Below are 21,044 nucleotides of genomic sequence, written 5' to 3'. Positions count from 1 at the left end.
AATAAAATTTGACCAATGCAGGAAAGATGTGCTAAGGAACTGAGGAAATTGAGAAGAGAGAGCATCCCAAAAAGTAGCTCTAGGCGCTGAGCGGATCGTTGAAGCAATGAGCGCAAGCAATCAAATGAAGGTTACTTGCTTTGAGTATATATAGAACTTCTTCATTCATATATCTATAGGTATAGCATGTTATCAATAATAAAATTTGGAATCTGATAAGCATAATTGAACGTCAATTATCGAAATTTTTATTTTAAAATTCCAATTTTGAATGTAAAATAACATCAATAATACTTATATACTTTCATATGATAAGAAGTTAGATGCAATGCCACAGCCATTGGGATATGAATGTATGAAAGAGTAATTAAAGATGAGATTCAATGGATTCTGAATTACAAATTTTTGAGATATCCCATATTCTTACATATACAAATTGGGATATCTCGAATTCTTGTCTTAAAGTTAGACTTACATTATAGATTATACAACCACACTCTATCATATCATTGTTTCATGAAACTTCAACCTCCAAATCTCACACTGCCAACAATCTGTAATGCTTTCATCTCATAATGGACTCTTGAAGCAAATCATTATAAACTGCAAATTTATATGACAAAAATTAGTAATGAAAGAAAAAAAATTGGAAACCAAATATTAATGATAAACTAAATGAACCGAATTGCTATAAACTTGTGCTAAGATTCATATGATCACAAACAATATCAGTAATGATGGAAAAATAGTTTGGAGATCAAATTTTAGCTGTAAACTAAATGAAAACTAAATTATTTAAACTCAATAGAGTACAAAAAAAAGTGTATAACATGTAAGCTTTCTTAAAAGGGCCTAAGCATAATTCATTTGAGAAAAATGAAAACTTGTCATAACAGAGCGCACTATCATAATTCCTTTACACCAACAAAAACAATTATTTCTAGAAAAAATGGAACTAACAATAGTAAAGCCATGAATAGAAGCGTAGGATATAATCAATGTTTAATAAAATTGATGAAAATCAGTATGTAGCTGAGAGAGACATACAATTAATTGAAGTACGTTTAGTGCTATATTGTAAACAAGAATCAAATTCTAACACTTACATTCATGCCAAGCCTTGTACATTTCTTTTTAGAAAGGCATTCTCGATTTCAATATAAAACCTACTTACTGATTTACTTATCTGAAGGAGAAATAAGGACTATAAAATTCAAAAAAAGAAGTTATTAGAGTTATGTACCAACTAGTTTTTGAGCCGCCTTTTGCACTCTGTTAGTCTTTGATCTACCTTTGGCGCTTTGCTAAGTTCACTTCAACCATTACAAATAGATAGTCTATTAGTCTGTTCAAGAACCTCAGATAAGTCATTCTCCATGATTTCCAAAGTAGTAATGGACCTAATAAGCCCCAAAAGCCTGTGAAGAATCCTATCCCCAAGCTCATGTATAATGCTCCATTGAAAACTGAATTATCATCTTCATCATCGACTTCTTCTCCTTTAGACTTTGTCACTGTCTCATCTCCAGGACAACTTTCTTCAAGTGGTTTCCCACAAAGATCAACATTTCCTTCAAAACTAGAGGCATCAAATGTATCCATGTGTCTCCCCAATGGGATTCTATCAGAAAGAGAATTGTGTGACAAGTCTAATATTTGGAGAAAATCCATTTGGGAAAGAGAAGAAGGAATTCTCCCATAGAATTTATTTCTTGACAAGTCAAGGGATTCAAGTAAACTTAAATTTCCAATATCGGAAGGAATTTCTCCCCTCAAATTGTTTCTTGATAAATTCAAAGAAACTAACCCCAGCATGTACGTAATCTCCTTCGGAATTTCACCAATTAAATTATTACATGAGAGATCAATGCTCAGAAGAGTTACTTCTGGTCGTCTGAATTTCTGTTCCACACCTTTCCACATCCATGTTATATGAAATGAATAATAACTACAAATAAAAAAATTATAAGTTTCAGAGTAAGTACTATTGTACCAATACACACGACTTTCAGTTTCAATTTTGTTGACGGTGTTTTGAGACAATGCAGTAAAATTGCTTATGCAAGTTGGAATTCCTTCTGATAAATTATTTTTGGAAAGATCCAACAATTGAATACGCTTCAAATAACATAAATGTAGTGGAAGATTTCCAGAGAAGCGATTGCCTCGCATGATCAAGATTATCATTTGCTGCATGCTTTCTCCAACCCAGGATGGTATTGGACCCGACAACATATTCTCACTCACATCCAGCATAATTAAATTATTGCAATTTTTCAAAGAGGAAGGCAATTCACCCATTAGACTATTGTTTCGTAAAACCAAAGCTTCCAATTTAACAAGGGTTCCCATGGACATAGGAATCCCTGACAATTCATTGCTACTTATATCAAGAAACAATAATTGGTTTACCGATTTCCAACAATCTGGAAGTTGCCCCTTTATTTGATTGTATGATAAATCCAAAGTGGCCAAGTTTGATGCTGTGATGTTTCCACATAAGAAATTTGAAAATTTATTTTCAGAGAGTAAGAGCTCGGAAGCTTCTAGTAAAAATAATGGAACTTCTCCCTCAAATTTATTTGAATTTAAAATTATAGATGGCCTGTAAGGAAGCTTCAAATGCATATTAGGGATTGAACCAATGAGATTATTGTGAGACATATTCAAATTGTACAGAATTTGCAACTTGTTCCAAAACCATTCTGGTACTAAATCATTCAGCCCATTATCAGATACATCTAGCCATATTATGAAATTTTGAGTCTGGAGCCAATACGGAAAACTCGGACCTAGCTTGCAAGATGCAAGATGCAAGGAACTTAATTGAAAAGGAGGAACCCAACTAGAGCCAAACTTTAGAGACAACGAGTTACCTGACAAGTCTAAGTAATATAATTTGGAAGAATTAGAAAGATGAGCTTCAGTGACATCACCCTCTAAAGAATTCCCCTTCAACGATAAAATCTCCAACTCAGATAGCAGTCTGATGCTCTTGGGTATCTTGCCAGTAATTTGGTTATAAGATAAGTTCAATTCCCGTAATATGTGTCTGCCACACCATGAAGAATTTTGAATGAAGCTCGGAAGTTTGCCATTTAACTTGTTATTTGAGAGGTCCAGTACTTGTAATCTGCACATCCTCCCAAAGAAAGACGGAACCTTGCCTTGAAGTTTGTTATTGGAGAGAGAAAGATATTCAAGAGAGTTCATCGCTTTCCCAAATTCATCTGGAATTGGACCTTCTAACAAGTTACCATCAAGGTCAATGGAAACCAGATCGGTGGTGAAGTTAAAAAGCCAGTAAAACATTGGAGATGATTTTAGCAAGTTATTGGAGAGATCAAGTGACATAAGTGAGGACAAAGAATTCATTGTAGAAGTAGATGAAAGAAGGAAATTTCCATCCATAAGACTGCAATTTTCAAGATAAAGCTCTTCTAGTTTGGAGCTGATATTAAAATTAGGTCGAAACATTGATGATGGAAGATTATTGTAAGAGAGATCGAGGACCTTAAGAGATTGAAAATTTGAACACAGAGAAGGTGACAAAGTTATATTATTGTGAGAAAGATAAAGCTCTTGAAGATGAAGGCTAAAGTTAAACAAGAATTGAAGTATTGATGATGACAACATATTAGAAGACAGATCTAGTATGGTAAGAGAAGTGGAATTATTTGAAGAGTGAGAAGGGAACAAAGATTGAATATCAGTTTCCAGAAGATTACAATCAACTAGCCTCAACTCTGTTAAGTTTGGAATGATTTTACTGATAGTTTGCAGCCACTGGTGAGAGGATTTAAGACTGTGCAATGAACTCAGCCTAAGAATGGTTAAGGAATGGAGAGTAGACAGCCATTTTGCATCTTTAGCTTGTATATCAAAATTGCCAACTAGTCGGAGAGTATGCAATAATGGAAGTTGCCCTATGCGAAAAGGGATTACTCCAGAAAGAGATTTTGAAATATACTTTGGCTCTTTCCTTATATACAGAGGACTATTACTTCCTATACTGAGATGTTGTAGCTTTCTAAGATTTCCAATTTGAGATGGGATTTTTCCGGAAAGATAGAATAGTCCAAGATCGAGATACTGTAAGTGTTTCAGATTCCCTATCTCAATGGGAATTTTTCCCCAAAGAATATTTCCCCCAAGATCTAGATAACGTAGTTGTAAGAGATTTCCAAGTGTAGAAGGAATCCTCCCCGAGAATAAAGAACTGGAGAGATCGAGATATCTTAAGTTGGTGAATGAGTCCGTGAACTCTGGGATGTAACTCAGTGCAAAATAATTACGGCTGAGATCAAGATGTTGAATGTATGGCAAGTGAATCAATGAAGTGACATTGATTGCACCTCTCAAATATGGTGTATATGGGTAGTTTCCATGGAGATCAAGTAGTTGCACATGACCACTATGACTATTGCATTGAATGCGTTTCCATTTGCAGCAATCTGTATTATTCTGATGGTTGGTCCAAGTGGAGAGTATGCCAAAGTCATCTATGACGCCTTGTTTGAAGCTAAGGAGTGCTTGCCTCTCCCTCTCTATGCACTTTGCTTCACCACTTTCACTTGAGTTCTTCATTTTCACACTAATTCCTGAGGCAAGCAAAGAAAGCAGCAGAAGGACATAAAATGATTTGGGAAAATAAGAAATCATGATAGTTTTGTTTATTTTACATAATATAAGAGAGAGGAACGTAAACAGAGGTATTATATTGCAAGAAAGAAAGTATGATTCAGTTCTTTTCTCTTTCTCCTTATATGTTGTTTATTTTAGAATTCTCCCTGGCTTCATTTATATTCTCAAAAGTTGATTTCATAAAACTAAAAATAATAATAAATAAATATAAGTCACGTATTTGAAAACTAATTGTTTTTTTAGCATACAATGTAGACTCCTTCCAACTTACTTTATAATACTTTACATAGTTTGTTTATTTTAAATTAAAACTATATATACGCATTAATAAAATTACTGTTTATTTTTATGTACCAAAAATTTGCAATTGAAAAATATTCTTCATTAGTATTGATTTACAGCAAGCAATCTAAAATAGTCATATAGATTTAATTCAAATAGTTGTCATTTTTTTTTTTCAAATATAAGATTATAAATTAAATAATGTGACTGAGAGAGATGGTAATTGAACAGACCAAATAAAGAAAAAGATAATAAAAAGTAGTTTGAAATTTTGAAAAATAATTTCTTTGCCTAGTGTGAAGTTATGTGCATAACGAAGAAGCGTAAAATATTAAGAATGTTTAATAAAAAGAACGTGATCCAGGTTCTTCTCTAAATTATAATATAAAAATACTAATAATATATAATTAGTATTTTATGATCAGAAATGAATAAATATATTTTACTTAGAAAACAACTTAAAGATAAAATATTAAAATTATATTGTAATAAGAATATATAAGACCAATCTCAATGAATTTCTATATGTTGAATTTAATTTATCATATAAGAGTAAATGTTGAATTTAATTTATTCATACATCTATACATAATATTATGTTGATATATTATAAAACAAAAAGGACCGTTGATGTGGACATGGATGTCGTTCTTTTCTCATTTTTCTAACTTACTTTGGAAAGTATAAACTATGGAGATTAATGAAAACTACACTTGGTTCACATAGTGTATATTATTTCAAAGTATGAGTTGTGTGGAATTATAACTCTAATGTGTGAACAGAATAAGAAAATCATTAAATAACAATTTAATTTAAAAACAAAAAATAATTAACTATTATATTAAATAAGTTAAAAACTATTTTACAAATTAAAAATTATTATTTTGTAAAATTGATTTCATTATTGTTTCGGTTAAATTGGTCAAAGGGTCGGTCGTCCTTCTTTGCTCTGGTCTCTTTCGATCGTCCAATCCTCTTCGAGAACGGAATCCAGTCTGATGGGTTGTTGACCTAGAGAACAAACTTTGGCGCTCAAGTCAAATATCTTTTTCAAAGAGGTCTTTATTTTATTAGGATAGATAGGAGTTAATTTACCTAAACATAAATCGTATATTTATAGGGCTTGTGGCAGCCAAACACATCGATTAACCATTAACGCAGTATATTTTTACGCAATCAAACCCAATAATCAATTATTAATACTGTATATTTGTAAAACGTAAGGCAATCTGACCCATTAATACCTACTAACTGCCCATAAATGACCATTAACTCCAATCGGTATATTTCATATAGTACATAAGTCCCCCAAGCCCAAACAAACTCTTTACTAAAAGAGGTGCGCATGGATTATTATGAGCTTAGAGAGGTCGCTTACGTTGTATTTAGGGAGTCTATTTTCGATGTGCTTTAAGTTTTCATTCCTCTCTGCACCGAGCAATGAACTCTAGGAGTTCTCTTTGGAACTTTTTCCTAGGTTGAGTAGTAGACGCTAGGAGTTCTCTTTGGAACTTTTTCCAAGATTGAGCAGTAGAAGTTAGGAGTTCTCTTTGGAACTTTTTCCTAAGTTGAGCAGTGGACGCTAGGAATTCTATTTGGAACTTTTTCCTAGGTTGAGCAGTGGACGCTAGGAATTCTCTTTGGAACTTTTTCCTAGGTTGAGCAGTTGACACTAGGAGTTCTCCTTGGAACTTTTTCCTAGGTTGGGCAGTGGATGCTACGAGTTCTGTTTGGAACTTTTTCCTAGATTGAGTAGTAGAGGCTAGGAGTTCTCTTTGGAACTTTTCCCCAGGTTGAGCAGTAGACACTAGGAGTTCCCTTTGGAACTTTTTCCTAATTGAGCAATAAACGCTAGGAGTTCTCTTTGGAACTTTTTCCTAGGTTAAGCGGTAGACGCTGTGCTAGGAGTTCTCTTTGGAACTTTTTCTTAAGTTAAGCGGTAGACGCTAGGAGTTCTCTTTGGAACTTTTTCCTAGGTTGAGCGGTAGACGCTACGCTAGGAGTTCTCTTTGGAACGTTTTCATAGGTTGAGTAGTAAAAGCTAGGAGTTCTCTTTGGACTTTTTTCCTTTGCAAGATATTTTCACTCACAAAAGTATGTGTTAGAAAAATATTCAATATTTTACTTTTATAATGTGAAGCCATTAGAATCTGACAAGGTTGAAATTTGGTGGTCCAACTAACCAAGCAGTAAGGGATTGAGCATACCTATAGAGGATATTTTTACTCACAAAAACATGCGTTAATTCAATATTTTAGTTTTATAATGATAAGTCATTAGAACCTAACAGGGTTAAACGTTGGTGGTCAACCTGGCCAAGCGGTAAGGGATTAACCTTCTCTTGCAGGATATTTTTAATCCAATATCCGTTAAATAGAATATTCAATATTTTATTTTTATAATGAGAAGCCATTAGAAACTAACAAGGTTGGACTTTGGTGGTCCAACTTACCAAGGGGTAAGGAATTGAACCTTCTTGTGCAGGATATTTTTACTGACAAAAATATTCGTTAAAATAAAATATTCAATATTTTATTTTTATAATGAGAAGCCATTAGAACTTGACAAAGTTGAACGTTGGTCATCAAACTGACAAAGCTGTAAGAGATTGAACCTTGCTTCATAAATTGTTATGGAATCTTTTGCTCTTGATACTAAAGCTAGTATCGATCTGAAGTAGCGATGTCGAGACTGAGCACGCTTCTAGTTCCTTGTGATTTCATGGGGATGTCGCTCGGCCCCACGGTGGGCGCCAAATGTTTCGATTGAATTGGTATGACGATCGATCATCCTTCCTTTCTCTGCTCTGTTCCGATCATCTAATCCTCTCCAAGAACGCAATCCACTCTGATGGGTGTTCACTTGCAGAAGACAATCCCACGTTCAAGAAAGATATCTTTTTCAAAGAGGTCTTTATTTTATTAGGATAGATCAACTTTAATTTACCTGAACATAAATAGTATATTTATAGGGCTTGTGACAACCAAGCACATTGATTAATAATTAATGCATTATATTTTTAGGCAATCAAACCTGATAATCAATTATTAATACTGTATATTTGAAAAGCGTAAGGAAATCTGACTCATTAATACTTGTTAATATACCTACTAACTGCCCAAAATTGACCATTAACTCTGATCAGTATATTTCATATTGTACATTAGTCCCCCAAGCCCAAGCAAGCTCTTTATTGAAACAAGTGCGCAGGGATTATTATGAGCTTAAGAGAGGTCACTCATGTTGTATTTAGGGAGTCTATTTTCGATGCGCTTTAAGTTTTCATTCCTCTCTACACCGAGCCACGAACTCTAGGGGTTCTCTTTGGAAGTTTTTCCTATATTGAGTAGTAGACGCTAGGAGTTCTCTTTGGAACTTTTTCCTAGATTGAGCAGTAGACGTTAGAAGTCTTTCGAAATTTTTCCTAGGTTGAGCAGTGGACACTAAGAGTTCTCTTTGTAACTTTTTCCTAGGTTGAGCAGCAGACGCTAGGAGTTTTCTTTGGAACTTTTTCCTAGGTTGGGCAGTGGACGCTAGGAGTTCTCTTTGGAACTTTTTCCAAGGTTGAATAGTAGACACTATGAGTTCTCTTTGGAACTTTTTGCCAGGCGGAGTAGTAGACACTAAGAGTTATCTTTGGAACTTTTTCCTAGATTGAGCAGTAGACGTTAGGAGTTTTCTTTCAAACTTTTTTCAAGGTTGAGCGGTGGACACTACGCTAGCAGTTCTCTTTGGAACTTTTTCCTAGGTTGAGCAGTAGACGCTAGGAGTTCTCTTTGGAACTTTTTCCTAGGTTGAGTGGTAGATGTTACGCTAGGAGTTCTCTTTGGAACTTTTTCACTGGTGTTGAAATAGACGCTAATTATTCTCTTTGGAACTTTTTCCTGTGCGAGATATTTTCACTCACAAAAATAAGCGCTAAAAAAATTCAATAATTTATTTTTATAATGAGAAGCCATTATAATCTGAAAAGGTTGCACTTTTGTGGTCCAACTGCCCAAGTAGTAAGAGATTGAAGTGCAAGGCTATTTTTACTCACAAAAATATGCGTTAAATAAAATATTCAATATTTTATTTTTATAATGTGAAACCATTAAAACCTGACAAGGTTGAACGTTGGTAGTCCAGGTGACCAAGCGGTAAGGGATTGAACCTTCTTGTGCATTATATTTTTACTGAATATTTTATTTTTATAATGAGAAGCCATTAGAAGCTGACAAAGTTGAACTTGGTGGTCCAACTAACAAGCGGTGAGGGATTGAACCTTCTTGTGCATGATATTTTTAGTCACAAAAATATGCGTTAAATACAATATTTAATATTTTATTCTAATAATGAGAAGTCATTAGAACCTGACAAGGTTGAACTTTGGTGGTCTAACTGACCAGGGGGTAAGGGATTGAACCTTCCTGTGCAAGATATTTTTACTCAAAAAAATATTCATTTAATAAAATATTCAATATTTTATTTTTATAATGAGAAGTCATTAGATTATGACAAGGTTGAACGTTCGTGGTCCAACTTGTCAGAGCGTCTGTAGTGAAATGGTTAGCATGGGATAACAAACCAAGAGGGTGTTGAATTGGTTTTTAATAAAAATGTGTGCCTTTTTTATAAAGCAACTCCACTCTTCAAGAATGAGCAGCTTCTCGGACCAGAGGTGGCAGCAGAATGGAAAACACGGATGCAATTGGAGGTGCACGGAAGGTGTTTGATGAAATGTTTGGTGCGGTTTTAGAGGTGTGTATATAGTGGTTCTAACTCAGAAAGCCTTCCAAGAGGGAAGTAGGCTAGAGAATGAGTGTTCTAGGGTGGCATAAGACAGAGAACTTGAATTGATAAAGTGGTGTGCACCTCCGATTTCCTTCATCAAACCATTCTGCTACCTACTTTTGGTTCATGGAGCTGCTCGATCTTAAAGAGAGGAGTTGCTTCTATCACTTTTGAATTTCTACTAAATTAAACTTACTAACCAAATAATAATAACAAATAAAGAAAGTAAGGTTGAGAGAAATTTGCACAAATGATTTTATCTTGGTTCGGATCTTACGAATCCTACGTCCAGTCGCCTATATCAAAACAAGATAAAAAGTTCACTAATCACAACACAATTACAAACTACAATCACAGAGATACAATTTGTAATAGTTTAGAAAACTCCTCTCTTGAAGCCATAAGAGATGAGACACACTTCCCTTAAACACACCAAGGGACGAACACCTCCTCTGAATACTTCATGAAGGATGATCACCTCCTTTGAATCTTCACAAAGGATGAACACTTCCTCCGAATACTTCACCAACGATTATTTCCTCTTCCAAACAACTCCTTGGATGCACCAAGTATGAATTGGATATTCCTCTCACTAGTACAGAAAGGGCTTTAGACGTTTGTTATTTTGGGCTTTTAACGTCTGATCTCTATTCGACGTCTATATGGGTCACGTTAATGAGATGTCGGACCCAATAGGTCAGACGTCTATATAGACGTTCGATCCATACAAGTCAGACGTCTATATAGACGTCTGACACTATAGATCAGACGTCTAAAACATTGTCGTATTTTATTGTACGTTTTTCAAGTTTACATTTGAAGTTTACAACTTTATAGTTTAGTTGAAGAGGATGTATTGTACGTTTTTTTGTATTGGATGGTTTTAAAAATGTAGTGGAGAGAATTGGAGGAGTGCAAAACAGAAGAAATTGTCGTCCAAGGACACGAGCAAAACTGCACCAAAACCCAATGAAAGTGCATTTTAATCGGTTCAATTGAAAGATAATGCATCAAAGAGTGATGTAATCAGAGTAAAATTAATTTATATTAATGCAAAAGTGAAAAAACGAACCTGAAAAACGTAACCCGTGGAGAAAAAATGTGAGGAAGAAGACGAACATTAAGTGCTCGTAACTACTGCCTCGCGTTCGCGGTGTTTTAATGCAGCCATATAGAAGTCGATTTCCCCCACATCAGACATCTATATGGTTGTAGAAGTCGTATTGGCGAGATCAGACGTTTAAATGGAGTTAAAAAGTGCATTTTAGATTTCAAAAATGAGTATATAGAAGTCGGTCCCCCCCACATCGAACGTTTATATGGTTGTAGAAGTCGGATTGGCGGGACCGGACGTTTAAATGGAGTTAAAAAGTGACTTTTTAGATTTTAAAAATGAGTATTTAGAACTCGGTTCCCCCCACATCGAACGTCTATATGGTTGTAAAAGTCGGATTGGCGGTATCGGACGTCTAAATGGAGTTAAAAAGTGACTTTTTAGATTTCAAAAATGATTATATAGAATTCGGTTCCCCCCACATCGGACATCTATATGATTGTAGAAGTCGGATTGGCGGGATCGGACGTCTAAATGGGGTTAAAAAGTGACTTTTTAGATTTCAAAAGTGAGTATATAGAAGTCGGTTCCCCCCAAATCGGACGTCTATATGGATGTAGAAGTCGGATTGCCGGGATCGGACGTCTAAATGGTGTCAAAAAGTGACTTTTTAGATTTAAAAAATGAGTATATAGAAGTCTGTTCCCCCACATCAAACGTCTATATGGCTTTAGATGTCTATTCCCTCCACAACAGACGTCTATATGATTGTTTTATTTACGGAAAGTGTCACCGATCATTTTGTACGTTGGATATTCGAGGGTGAACGTCTAAAGGGTGACGTTAAAGGCCTTTTCTGTACTAGTGTCTGTCACCGTAGGAGCACTTCACTAGCTGCACAGACGAGAGTTTCTGAACTCGAACAAGAACACACGAGTCTAAAAGGTTTCTGAGTACTAGAGCATAAGGGAAGAGTTGTTGTGGAAGGGAAATGAGATTCTGTTTATAGACTCAAGCAAAGACTCTTCCATTTATCGTTTTTTGCCTCTCTAACGCTTTTAATCAATTAACTAATCGATTAAATTAAGTGTAACAGCTTGTGGCAGCAAAACACATTGATTAACCATTAACGCAATATATTTTTAGGCAATCAAACCCAATAATCAATTATTAATACCGTATATTTGTAAAGTGTAAGGAAATTTGACCCCTTAATACCTACTAATATACCTGCTAACTGCCCATAAATGACCATTAACTCTAATCGGTATATTTCTTATAGTATAATTTTTAACAAAAAATTATAATTGATTTGGGAAATAGAGTCTAAATTAATTTCTTACATTAGTTACTAAAGTTTTAGCTATCATAATTGCCATTATGATGATTTTTATGATGTTTATTTTTATCTTTTATTGATATTTGTATTATTATTTTTTAAAATAACTAAGAGTTTATGAAATAATTTTGAAAATAGAAATAATTGGATTTTATTTGTGGAATATTATGTAAACAAGTGAAAATCTCATAAAATTGAAAAACTTATAAAGGATGGTCAGTTAATTCATTCAAATATATTCTCAAGATCCAATTAGTTGACCCAATTTGTCTAGCCAATAAGACTAAGTCATCAAGTAGAGTTATATCAAATCGTCTAGCGAGAATATCATGCCTCATTCGCAAATAGTTAAAACATTCCTAACCAATGTTACCCATAATATACATTGTGAGGTAGAGAGGTCTATTACACCTTGTTACATTTTGTTAGATGTGTGTAGGCATGTAGGAATGAGAGATGAAGAAATTGGTACCAGAAATTATAACGACAACCACAAAAGGATTAAATGAACAAGACTAAGAAAGATCAACAATAAAATCAATGATGATAGTGATAAAACGATAAAAGGTGTATCAAACAAGATAACGTTTTGTAAGAGGGATTTTATGAAGTATTGAATTAGGTTTTAGTAATTTAGGTTATCGTCACATTTATATATATTCTTTGTAAAAAGATTGAAGTATCCTAAATACTTTTTTATTTATTCCATCTTTACTGCCCATAAAAAGAAAAAAGAAAAAAAAAAACTATGTATAGCTAGATCCAATGTCGCGGGCATGGGCAAGTCTTAGCACATTCACTGAGGGTGTTGCTCCATCCACCACCACCCTATACTTCCTCCACCTCCCCACACTATTTTAAATACAATTATATCCTTAAGTTGAAAAGATTTTTACTTTTACACTAGTAAAAAAAGGAGATTCAAACTCGCACATTACGCTTCGATTTCATCAAAACTGAAGCGTATCAAAATGTGGTGGCATTACTGTAATTCTAAACACACTATATGCCTCGGTTCTCAATCACCCGAGGCCTAAAACCCATACTGCTTCGGTTCCTAGAGCTACCCGAAGCATATAAGTTTTCAAAAATTACCAAACTCTGACCTTTCAGCTGACAACTTTTTGGAGACAGAGATATTGCCTCGGTTAGCACACAGAACCGAGGCATATATGCCTGCTCTTCTTGCACTTCCTGCCACGTTGCCCTGCTGCCACTGACAACTTTTTGGAGACAGAGATACTACCTCGGTTAGCACTCAGAACCGAGGCAGTATAGCCTGCTAAAAACTGCTTCCTCTGAACATTCTACGTTCTAGTACAACAAGATACTGCTTCGGTTGCTTGAAACCGAGGCCGTAGAGGCTTTTCCGCTTCGGGTGGGCGGCTAACCGAGGCATATAGTTCAATTTAATTTGAAAAATTAAATTTACTGAAATGTTTATGCATCGGTCTTGGGTATAGCCGAGGTAGTAGGCTCTTTCTGATTCGGTTATTTGGTTAACCGAGGTAATATCTGGAGTTAAAATTCCATAATTGTGTTTCATTCACGCGAGATTTCTTCTTCTTCTGTTTCATTGCCCTTCCTCCACCACTACCCACTTCCCTCGCCGCCCCTCCCCCTCCGTGGACGTGGTGTCTCCATCGGTGTTCTCGCCTTGCTTCCGTTTCTTCTCCTTCTCCGTCACCGTGCCTCAACCGTCCACGACTCTGCGTCCTTCTCTCGCTGTGCGCTACCTCCGACAACTGACGCTACTGCCTCCAACAACTGATTCTACTGCCTCCGTTGTAGCCTTCGCCGGTCACACTCCGCCACTACAGCCTCCACCGTTGCAGGCTCCGCCTCCACTTCCATTTCTTTCGCGCATTTCACGGTTGGTTCATTATATTTTATTGTGTTTGATTGATAATAATTGGTGGGGGATTGATATATTGGCCATAATACTAGCAATTATATTGTTATTTGATCATAAAATTTTGATATTTGTTTGATAAATAGAATTATAGATTTTATTATTCTTTAGTATTAAAATGGATATGTGTTTGATAATTGTTGTTGTGAGATTGATATATTGGTTATTGTTATTTGATGATTACATTGGTATAACGGTTATATAATGGTTATTGTATTAAATTGGTTGGTTTGTTGATTAAATAAAGTTTAAGGTTCGAAATCACGAGTTGTTTGCTTCAATATATTGTTTGTTGTTGTGAATTAGCCTTAGTTTCCCGTTTGAGATTCAATACAAAAATTATTTACTATCTCTAGATTTTTTTCAACAAATGTACTTTTTACAAATGAATAGAGAGGAGATGGTAATAATAATTTATAAGTATTGAATCTTGAATTGTCCGGTTGGACAGTTTAAGAAGAGTAATAACTTTTTCATAGTTTATTATAACATATCAATTTTAATATACATGTCTTAAATTTCATGAAAATTCATAGTTGAATAGATATTCTACAAGTAAAAGCATCGGAGGTATGAATGTGGTGACGAAAAGTCGTGAAGAATTGATGCAAGCACATCTGTACATATTAAACAACACAGATGAAGTGATCCCATTTTTGGAAGCACACAAAGTCGTTGTAAAGGACAACTATCCACGACAATAAGAGAAATGGCAGTTGATGGAGCATAACAGAACATTCTTGTCCTGGTTCAAATCTGAACACTACAAGAAAAATCACAGTTACATACGGTCAAAATCCGTATATAACCTCCAAAATCCGTATATAAAATGATATTACATACGGATTATATACGGACAAAAATCCGTATATAAAAGAAGCGTAGGTAAGTTATATACGGATATATCCGTATATAATTTACATACGGAAAAATCCGTATATAATTTACATACGGAAAATCCGTATATAAAATCCGTATATAATTATATACGGAAAATCTGTATATAAAATCCGTATATAATTATATACGGAAAAATCCGTATATAATTTATGATTTTATAAAAAAAAAAATAGATGATTCTGCATCTGCATTTAATAGTTATGAGTTTCAATAGCTGATAAAAGTCAACATAACTAACAAATGGCCAAAAATCATCTAATATAGATAAACATTTATAACTATTTAATAAAAGATATAATTCACTGAAAACTTTCAACATTTATCAAAAATAAGACATAGGTTTCGAGCTAAATGGTTTCTATATCCAAGAAAAGACAATGCAAAAGTAAAAAAGTTGTACAAGAAAATATATAAGGATCCTATACTTGAATGAATAAATAAAATCTGTCCAAAATGGTAAAATATCAAAGTCTAAGGGCAGAGAAAGATGTTTACAACAACTACAATATCTTCTCTAGATAGAAAAAGATGTCGCCTTGCGCTATTCTTTTCCAAACATGATGTCTAGTCCATTGCTCAGTTTCGCATAATGTGAAATGTTATAGGGTAAAAAGCTATCACCGTGTCAATAGTTGTCAAAGCAAACTGCTCCAATACCATCACTTTGCCCCGACCTACAATAATAAGGAAAAAAAGAAATACAATTAATACTTTTAAAAAATTAATTAAAAGATTCTACACTTAACTCATTAAATTAATAGAAATTATGTCACTTTTTGCGAGGAAGACTTTTTTCTTATTTTCTTTTCTTAAGAGTTTTTATCTAAAATATTATGAAAAAGAAGTCAACTAATTAATAACAATTGAATCCAAATTTGCAACAAGATTATACTAAAATCACAAGGTATGGTGCATAATATTAGTTCAAACCTCTTGGTACATTCACACGTTCATACATCCAAATATAATTAATTTTGCAGCAATACAGTTAATACTTTTAATATAATATACTAATAATCCCAAAGGAAAAAGTTTATTACAAACCATCTAATATATATATATATATTATAATATTTTACACCCAAAATTTGAAACGAAAACTTATCTTAGCTTGGTATATAATATATAACGTAATAAATGTAATATATATAACAATATATCAATCAAGACTAACATCCCATACAATAAATATATATGCCCTGCATCCACACTATACAAATATATATTAAACAAGATTTTAACCAACTAATACAATAAAATATTTATGTAGCATTTGAATCAACACAACAAACAATTTTCTGCAGCATTTTTATATCCAAACATCAAATAATTTCCTGCAACAATTTTATCAAAACAGCAAATAATTTTCTGCAGCATTTGAATCAAAACAGTTTTTCAGCAGTCTAACTAATTCAGTTCAAATATATACACGTTCATACACTCCTTTATTCTTGACATATAACCATCCCATAAAGAAAACCCATTCTAATATTTCATTCCCAAAACAGAGCATACATCATATACTTACTTTTTCAGACTCATACATGTCACTAACTGCAGCCCAAGCAAAGATAACAACACCCATACACATCTATTTCTCAGAATAAATACATTCATACACTTATTTCAGTTATTATCAACAATATTATAAAATTTCCAGAATCCAAAGACACCATTACAATTCATAGAACAACAAGATACAAGATCAAAAGCAATTTAACTCTCCCATACCTTGGCCTTTGTTTTCTTTTCCTATTTTCGTTAGCTCTTGAGACTCTTTTTCTCTTTTTTCCAATGTTTGAAGCTCCACCAACTAGCCTTTTATCATCAAAGTGGTGGCTCTAAACCCCAAACCGAGAATCTTCAACTCTTGTATTGATGAATAGTTTAATAGCTAGTGTTAAATCCAATTAAATGACCTAAGATAATGAGAAACCAAGTTATAGAAAGAGTCATAATATTATAGTTAAAACTGCAAGGTTTATAAGAAAAATAAAGATAATTTATCTTGTTATAAAAAATGTATAGTAAATTGTAATAAGAAATTAACTCCTAAAAGTGAACAATATAATAATTGAATATAAAAAGTAAAGTGTAATAATAAATTAAGATGCTTAACCTCTTCATTAGAAATCTGTATTATAATGAAGAAAATAATATCATAAGTTTCCCAAATCTCACCTGGATAAATCAAATCTCATCTTTAATGTAATGGAATGAACTAATGGTCATAAATACTATTTGTCTAAAATTGACACATCACAAATTAAATTAAATGGTATAAATTTAAAAACATAATCAATAATTTATAGAGCTTTATTATAAGCAGTGACCTTTGGATCTGAAAAAGTGAGGCAACCAGTACCAGCACTTTCACTCCCAGCCTTCATTCTCGTCTCTTCACATCAAAATAAAAACAATGAAGTGTAGTATAAGATTTGATAATACAAAATACAGAGTAGGAATATTAGTTTCAGTATAACTCATTATGCAGTAACATCAGTACTCATAAACTATAAAGACACAAACACAATCAAATATGAGCCATAAATTTAGTTTCAAAGAATAACTACATGAGCAAGCTTATTTATAAACTTACAGGTATGTTAAAGTGGTAATTCTTCCTCTATACGAATTTCCCCTAACAAATGATTGCAGGGTTCTTTGATCTATGTTGTGAATTCTAGAAAAAGGATGCCTTTAGAAAAATATTTTCAACTTTGTCAACACCAAGTTTTAATAGTAATGTGTAACAGAATAATAGTAACAAAAAAGGAATGCTCATACGACCATTGAAATGGAGAAACATATGAGCAATTAACGAAAATAAAGTGTTCACTAGAGTCTGCAATTGACTTCTTTAAAATTTCTAATGCACGGGTTAGTCTTTCAAAATTTCTAATTAATCACAACATTAGGTTAATTCTTAGAGATTTTAAATTGTACCCTTATTACAAACAATTTTATACCGTTTTTAAAACCGGTGTGAAATATCAAAAACTTTTTATACTCTCGGCTCCTGTACCTACTCGAAAATATCTTTTTTAATATGTATAAAAAATCTTTTTTTGCACCAGTGACAGTTTATGCAGAATTCTGAGACAATATACATAGCAAACCATAACCAGAAAAATTTCGGGATTCTAAAAGTTAAATAAAATACCATCCAACAAGTTTCAGCCACTATAATTTACTAAAACACTTTTTAAAACAGTAATTGCACCATAGTTAGGCTTAAATAACTTTTAAAACCAATTTGCACACTTGATACATGCAACAGACTTCCTCAGGAGGAATGGAAAAAAAGATTTATGAGCACTCACACACCATATTTCATTTCCAAAACAGAGCATACATCTTATACTTACTTTTTCATACTCATACATGTCACTAACTGCAACCCAAGCGAAGATAACAACACCCATACACATTTATTTCTCAAAATAATACATTCATACACTTATTTAAGTTATTATCAACTATATTATATAAATTCCAGAATCCAAAGACACCATTACAATTCATAGAACAACAAGATACAAGATCAAAAGCAATTTAACTCCCCCATACCTTGGCCTCTGTTTTCCTTTCCTATTTCCGTTAGCTCCTCAGACTCTTTTTGCGTTTCCTTTTTGTGATTTCCACTTCTTCTCCCACTCATTCCCTTCTTAACTCTACTAATTTCGTTTCTCTCCGAACATAATTGCTTCCTTTCACGTCTCATTGCACAATGGATTTCATGACTTATAGGCGAGGAAGAAGAAATGAAAAGAGAGAATAAGAAAAAGGAAATGAGGAACGTGAATGCTAGGCTTGATTCAAGAATGAACATTTTCATATTAGCTCTCTTAGACATTTTAAACAAACAGTTTATGAGAAAAATCACAAAATAGAACTCAAGACAACAATGAATGAAAACAAAACGCAGCTTACAACTAATCAAGACACCAAAGGAAAAGTAAAATTAACAATGCGAAAAAATTGAAGAAAACTCAACAAGCAGATATGCATAACTCAAAACAAAGAACAATCAACTTGAATCAATTCAAGACAAATGAATAGAAACAAGGAAAGCAATACTTACCTCATGTAGCGTGCTCGACCTTGCTCTAAATACCACTAGCCTCCAACGAGATGACCAGAAGAGTAACGTGGACTCGACTCGAACTCATTCGAAGCTTCCTTGATGAGGAAACGTAGTGGAATAATGAGACGAACTCGAGATCGAGACTGAAACGGAGAATGAACGGAAGAAAATGTTAGAAAACCCTAAACGAACGGATAAAAGCTAGAACGATTGGGGAAAAACTCTAAAATGGAGGACGAACCCTAATCAGGACCGAAGGAACCCTAAAAAGGGGGAGAAACTCAATATGAACCGATTAATCAGTTCAAACGCAAGATTGATCGGTACAAAAGTGTTTAAACGGTGCAAATGGAGGTTTAATCGGTGGAAAATTGAAGAACAAATGGTAGAAAGGCGATTATCATTGGACTCGCGAGTGATTTGTGATGCTGCTAGTGGGAGAGAGGGAGAAATCGCAAGTGCTTTGTGAAGGCGAGGGAGAAATCGCGAGTGCTTTGTGAGTGTTAGGGTTCGAGAGAGTGCTTTGTGAGTGTGCGAGCTCGAGAGAGGTTCAGAATGAGTGTGAATACGGGTTTCCAGCTTGACTTAATCAGAAATTCATTTTTTAAAAAAACATATTTCCCATATCCGTATATAACATCTGCAGCTAACATTTGGTTAACTTTATCGCCACCTCATGCTAACATTATATACGAAATTTATATACGGATAATTTGTATATAAAAATCCGTATATAATATCCGTATATAAAGCCTTTTTTTAACATCCGTACATAATTTTCGTATATAATACTTGATTTATATACGACTCTAAATCCGTATATAATGATTTGTATATAATTTCATAATTTCTTGTAGTGGAAGTTTCGAAAGAATCACGGTCCTCTGAGACTTTGTTGTGGTTAGCAAATGGCTTGAAGTTTGATGTTGTGTGTTGTACAGGCTACGAAATTAATAATTTCACATTCTATACAAAGACTTTGGATGATAAAAGCACAGTACAAAATAGTGGCGTCAGTCTAGAAGCCGAGTCGCTACAGTTTGCCACATCCAAAGATCAAAATCCTGTAGTTGGATCCATGAGATATTATGGTAGAATTGAAGAGATATGGGAAGTTGATTAAACTAAGTTTTCCGTTGCACTCTTCAAATGTAAGTGGGTAGACAATAAGAGTGGTGTCAAAATACACTACAAGAAATAATGGAATTACATACGGAACATTATATACGGATTTAAATTCGTATATAAATCAGGTATTATATACGGAAATTATATACGGATATCAGAAAGGCATTATATACGGATATTATATATGGATTTTTATATACAAAAAAATCCGTATATAATTTCTGTATATAAAGTTGGCGTGTGGTGGCGGAAAAATTACCTAAGGATATATCCCTATGTAATTTCCATGAACCGTATGTAAGTAGAATGCATTATATTATATACGGATTTCAACAATATTTTTTTAAAAAAAAATATTTTGGATTAATTAGAAGCTGAAAAAATATCATTCTCTCGAACCGTGGAGCTTTGCTGTCTCTGTCGAACCCTCGAGCTATCTTTCTCTCTCTCTCAAACCCTCGAGTCCTTTCTCTCTCGAGCCGTCTTGGCTCTCGCCATCCCTCTCTCGAGCCATCTTCGCTCTCCCTGGCCCTCTCTCCAACCCTCTTCACTGTCGCTGTCCGTCGTGCTCTGCTTCTGTCTCCTCTCTCTGTATTGAGCTGTCCGTCGTGTTCTGGCGTTCACCAAGCAATGTCGTTGTTCCGCCGGGTGTCGTAGTTGAACGTTGAAGGAGTATCTCCATCTGGTAAGTAAACCCTAATCCTAATGCTTAGTATTCGATGAAATCGTTAACTGGTGAAAATCGCAAGCCCTAATATTGTATTTTTTTTTTGTTTTATTTGACACATTTGTGGTTGGTCTCGCAAGCTGTGGTTGGAGTGTTAGGAAACATCAATTGAGGCTAGTGTTTGGCGGTTTAAGAAGATTGTCAGTGGTATGCAGGACTGAGACATACCATTTGGAGTTGCGAAGGCCCTTAGTGAAG

General features: G+C 34.0%; 1 protein-coding gene and 1 long non-coding RNA gene across 3 annotated transcripts; both read right to left on the bottom strand.

Annotated features, from left to right (window-relative positions):
- Window positions 1-354: 354 nt before the first annotated feature.
- LOC148199430 (receptor-like protein EIX2) lies at window positions 355-4,748 on the bottom strand. The gene is made up of 2 exons (XM_088113474.1): window positions 1,244-4,748; window positions 355-603 (listed from the first exon to the last, which is right to left on the bottom strand). Exon 1 carries the CDS (start codon window positions 4,660-4,662, stop codon window positions 1,288-1,290), a length of 3,375 nt encoding a protein of 1,124 aa, XP_087969600.1. The 5' UTR covers window positions 4,663-4,748; the 3' UTR covers window positions 355-603; window positions 1,244-1,287.
- Window positions 4,749-15,202: 10,454 nt separating this feature from the next.
- Window positions 15,203-19,564, bottom strand: LOC148199429 (uncharacterized). Of its 2 annotated transcripts, XR_015786156.1 has the most exons (7): window positions 19,233-19,564; window positions 18,989-19,134; window positions 18,475-18,647; window positions 17,238-17,302; window positions 17,024-17,085; window positions 16,636-16,823; window positions 15,203-15,578 (listed from the first exon to the last, which is right to left on the bottom strand). It is a non-coding gene; the product is annotated as an uncharacterized LOC148199429 (long non-coding RNA). The 2 variants fall into 2 exon arrangements; XR_015786157.1 differs by lacking the exon at window positions 17,024-17,085 and having other exon boundaries at window positions 18,475-19,134; window positions 19,233-19,563.
- Window positions 19,565-21,044: the final 1,480 nt, after the last annotated feature.

The sequence above is a fragment of the Vigna umbellata genome, chromosome 4 (genome assembly GCF_029865625.1).
Source record: "Vigna umbellata cultivar VRB3 chromosome 4, Vumbellata_1.0, whole genome shotgun sequence".
NCBI lineage: Eukaryota > Viridiplantae > Streptophyta > Magnoliopsida > Fabales > Fabaceae > Vigna > Vigna umbellata.
Note: the sequence above shows the minus strand (reverse complement) of the source record. Positions and strands in the feature narration are given on the sequence as shown.

Bases quoted from the DNA above. Each gene is read 5' to 3' on its own strand.
- LOC148199430 (XM_088113474.1), bottom strand. From the start codon at position 4,662: ATGATTTCTTATTTTCCCAAATCATTTTATGTCCTTCTGCTGCTTTCT.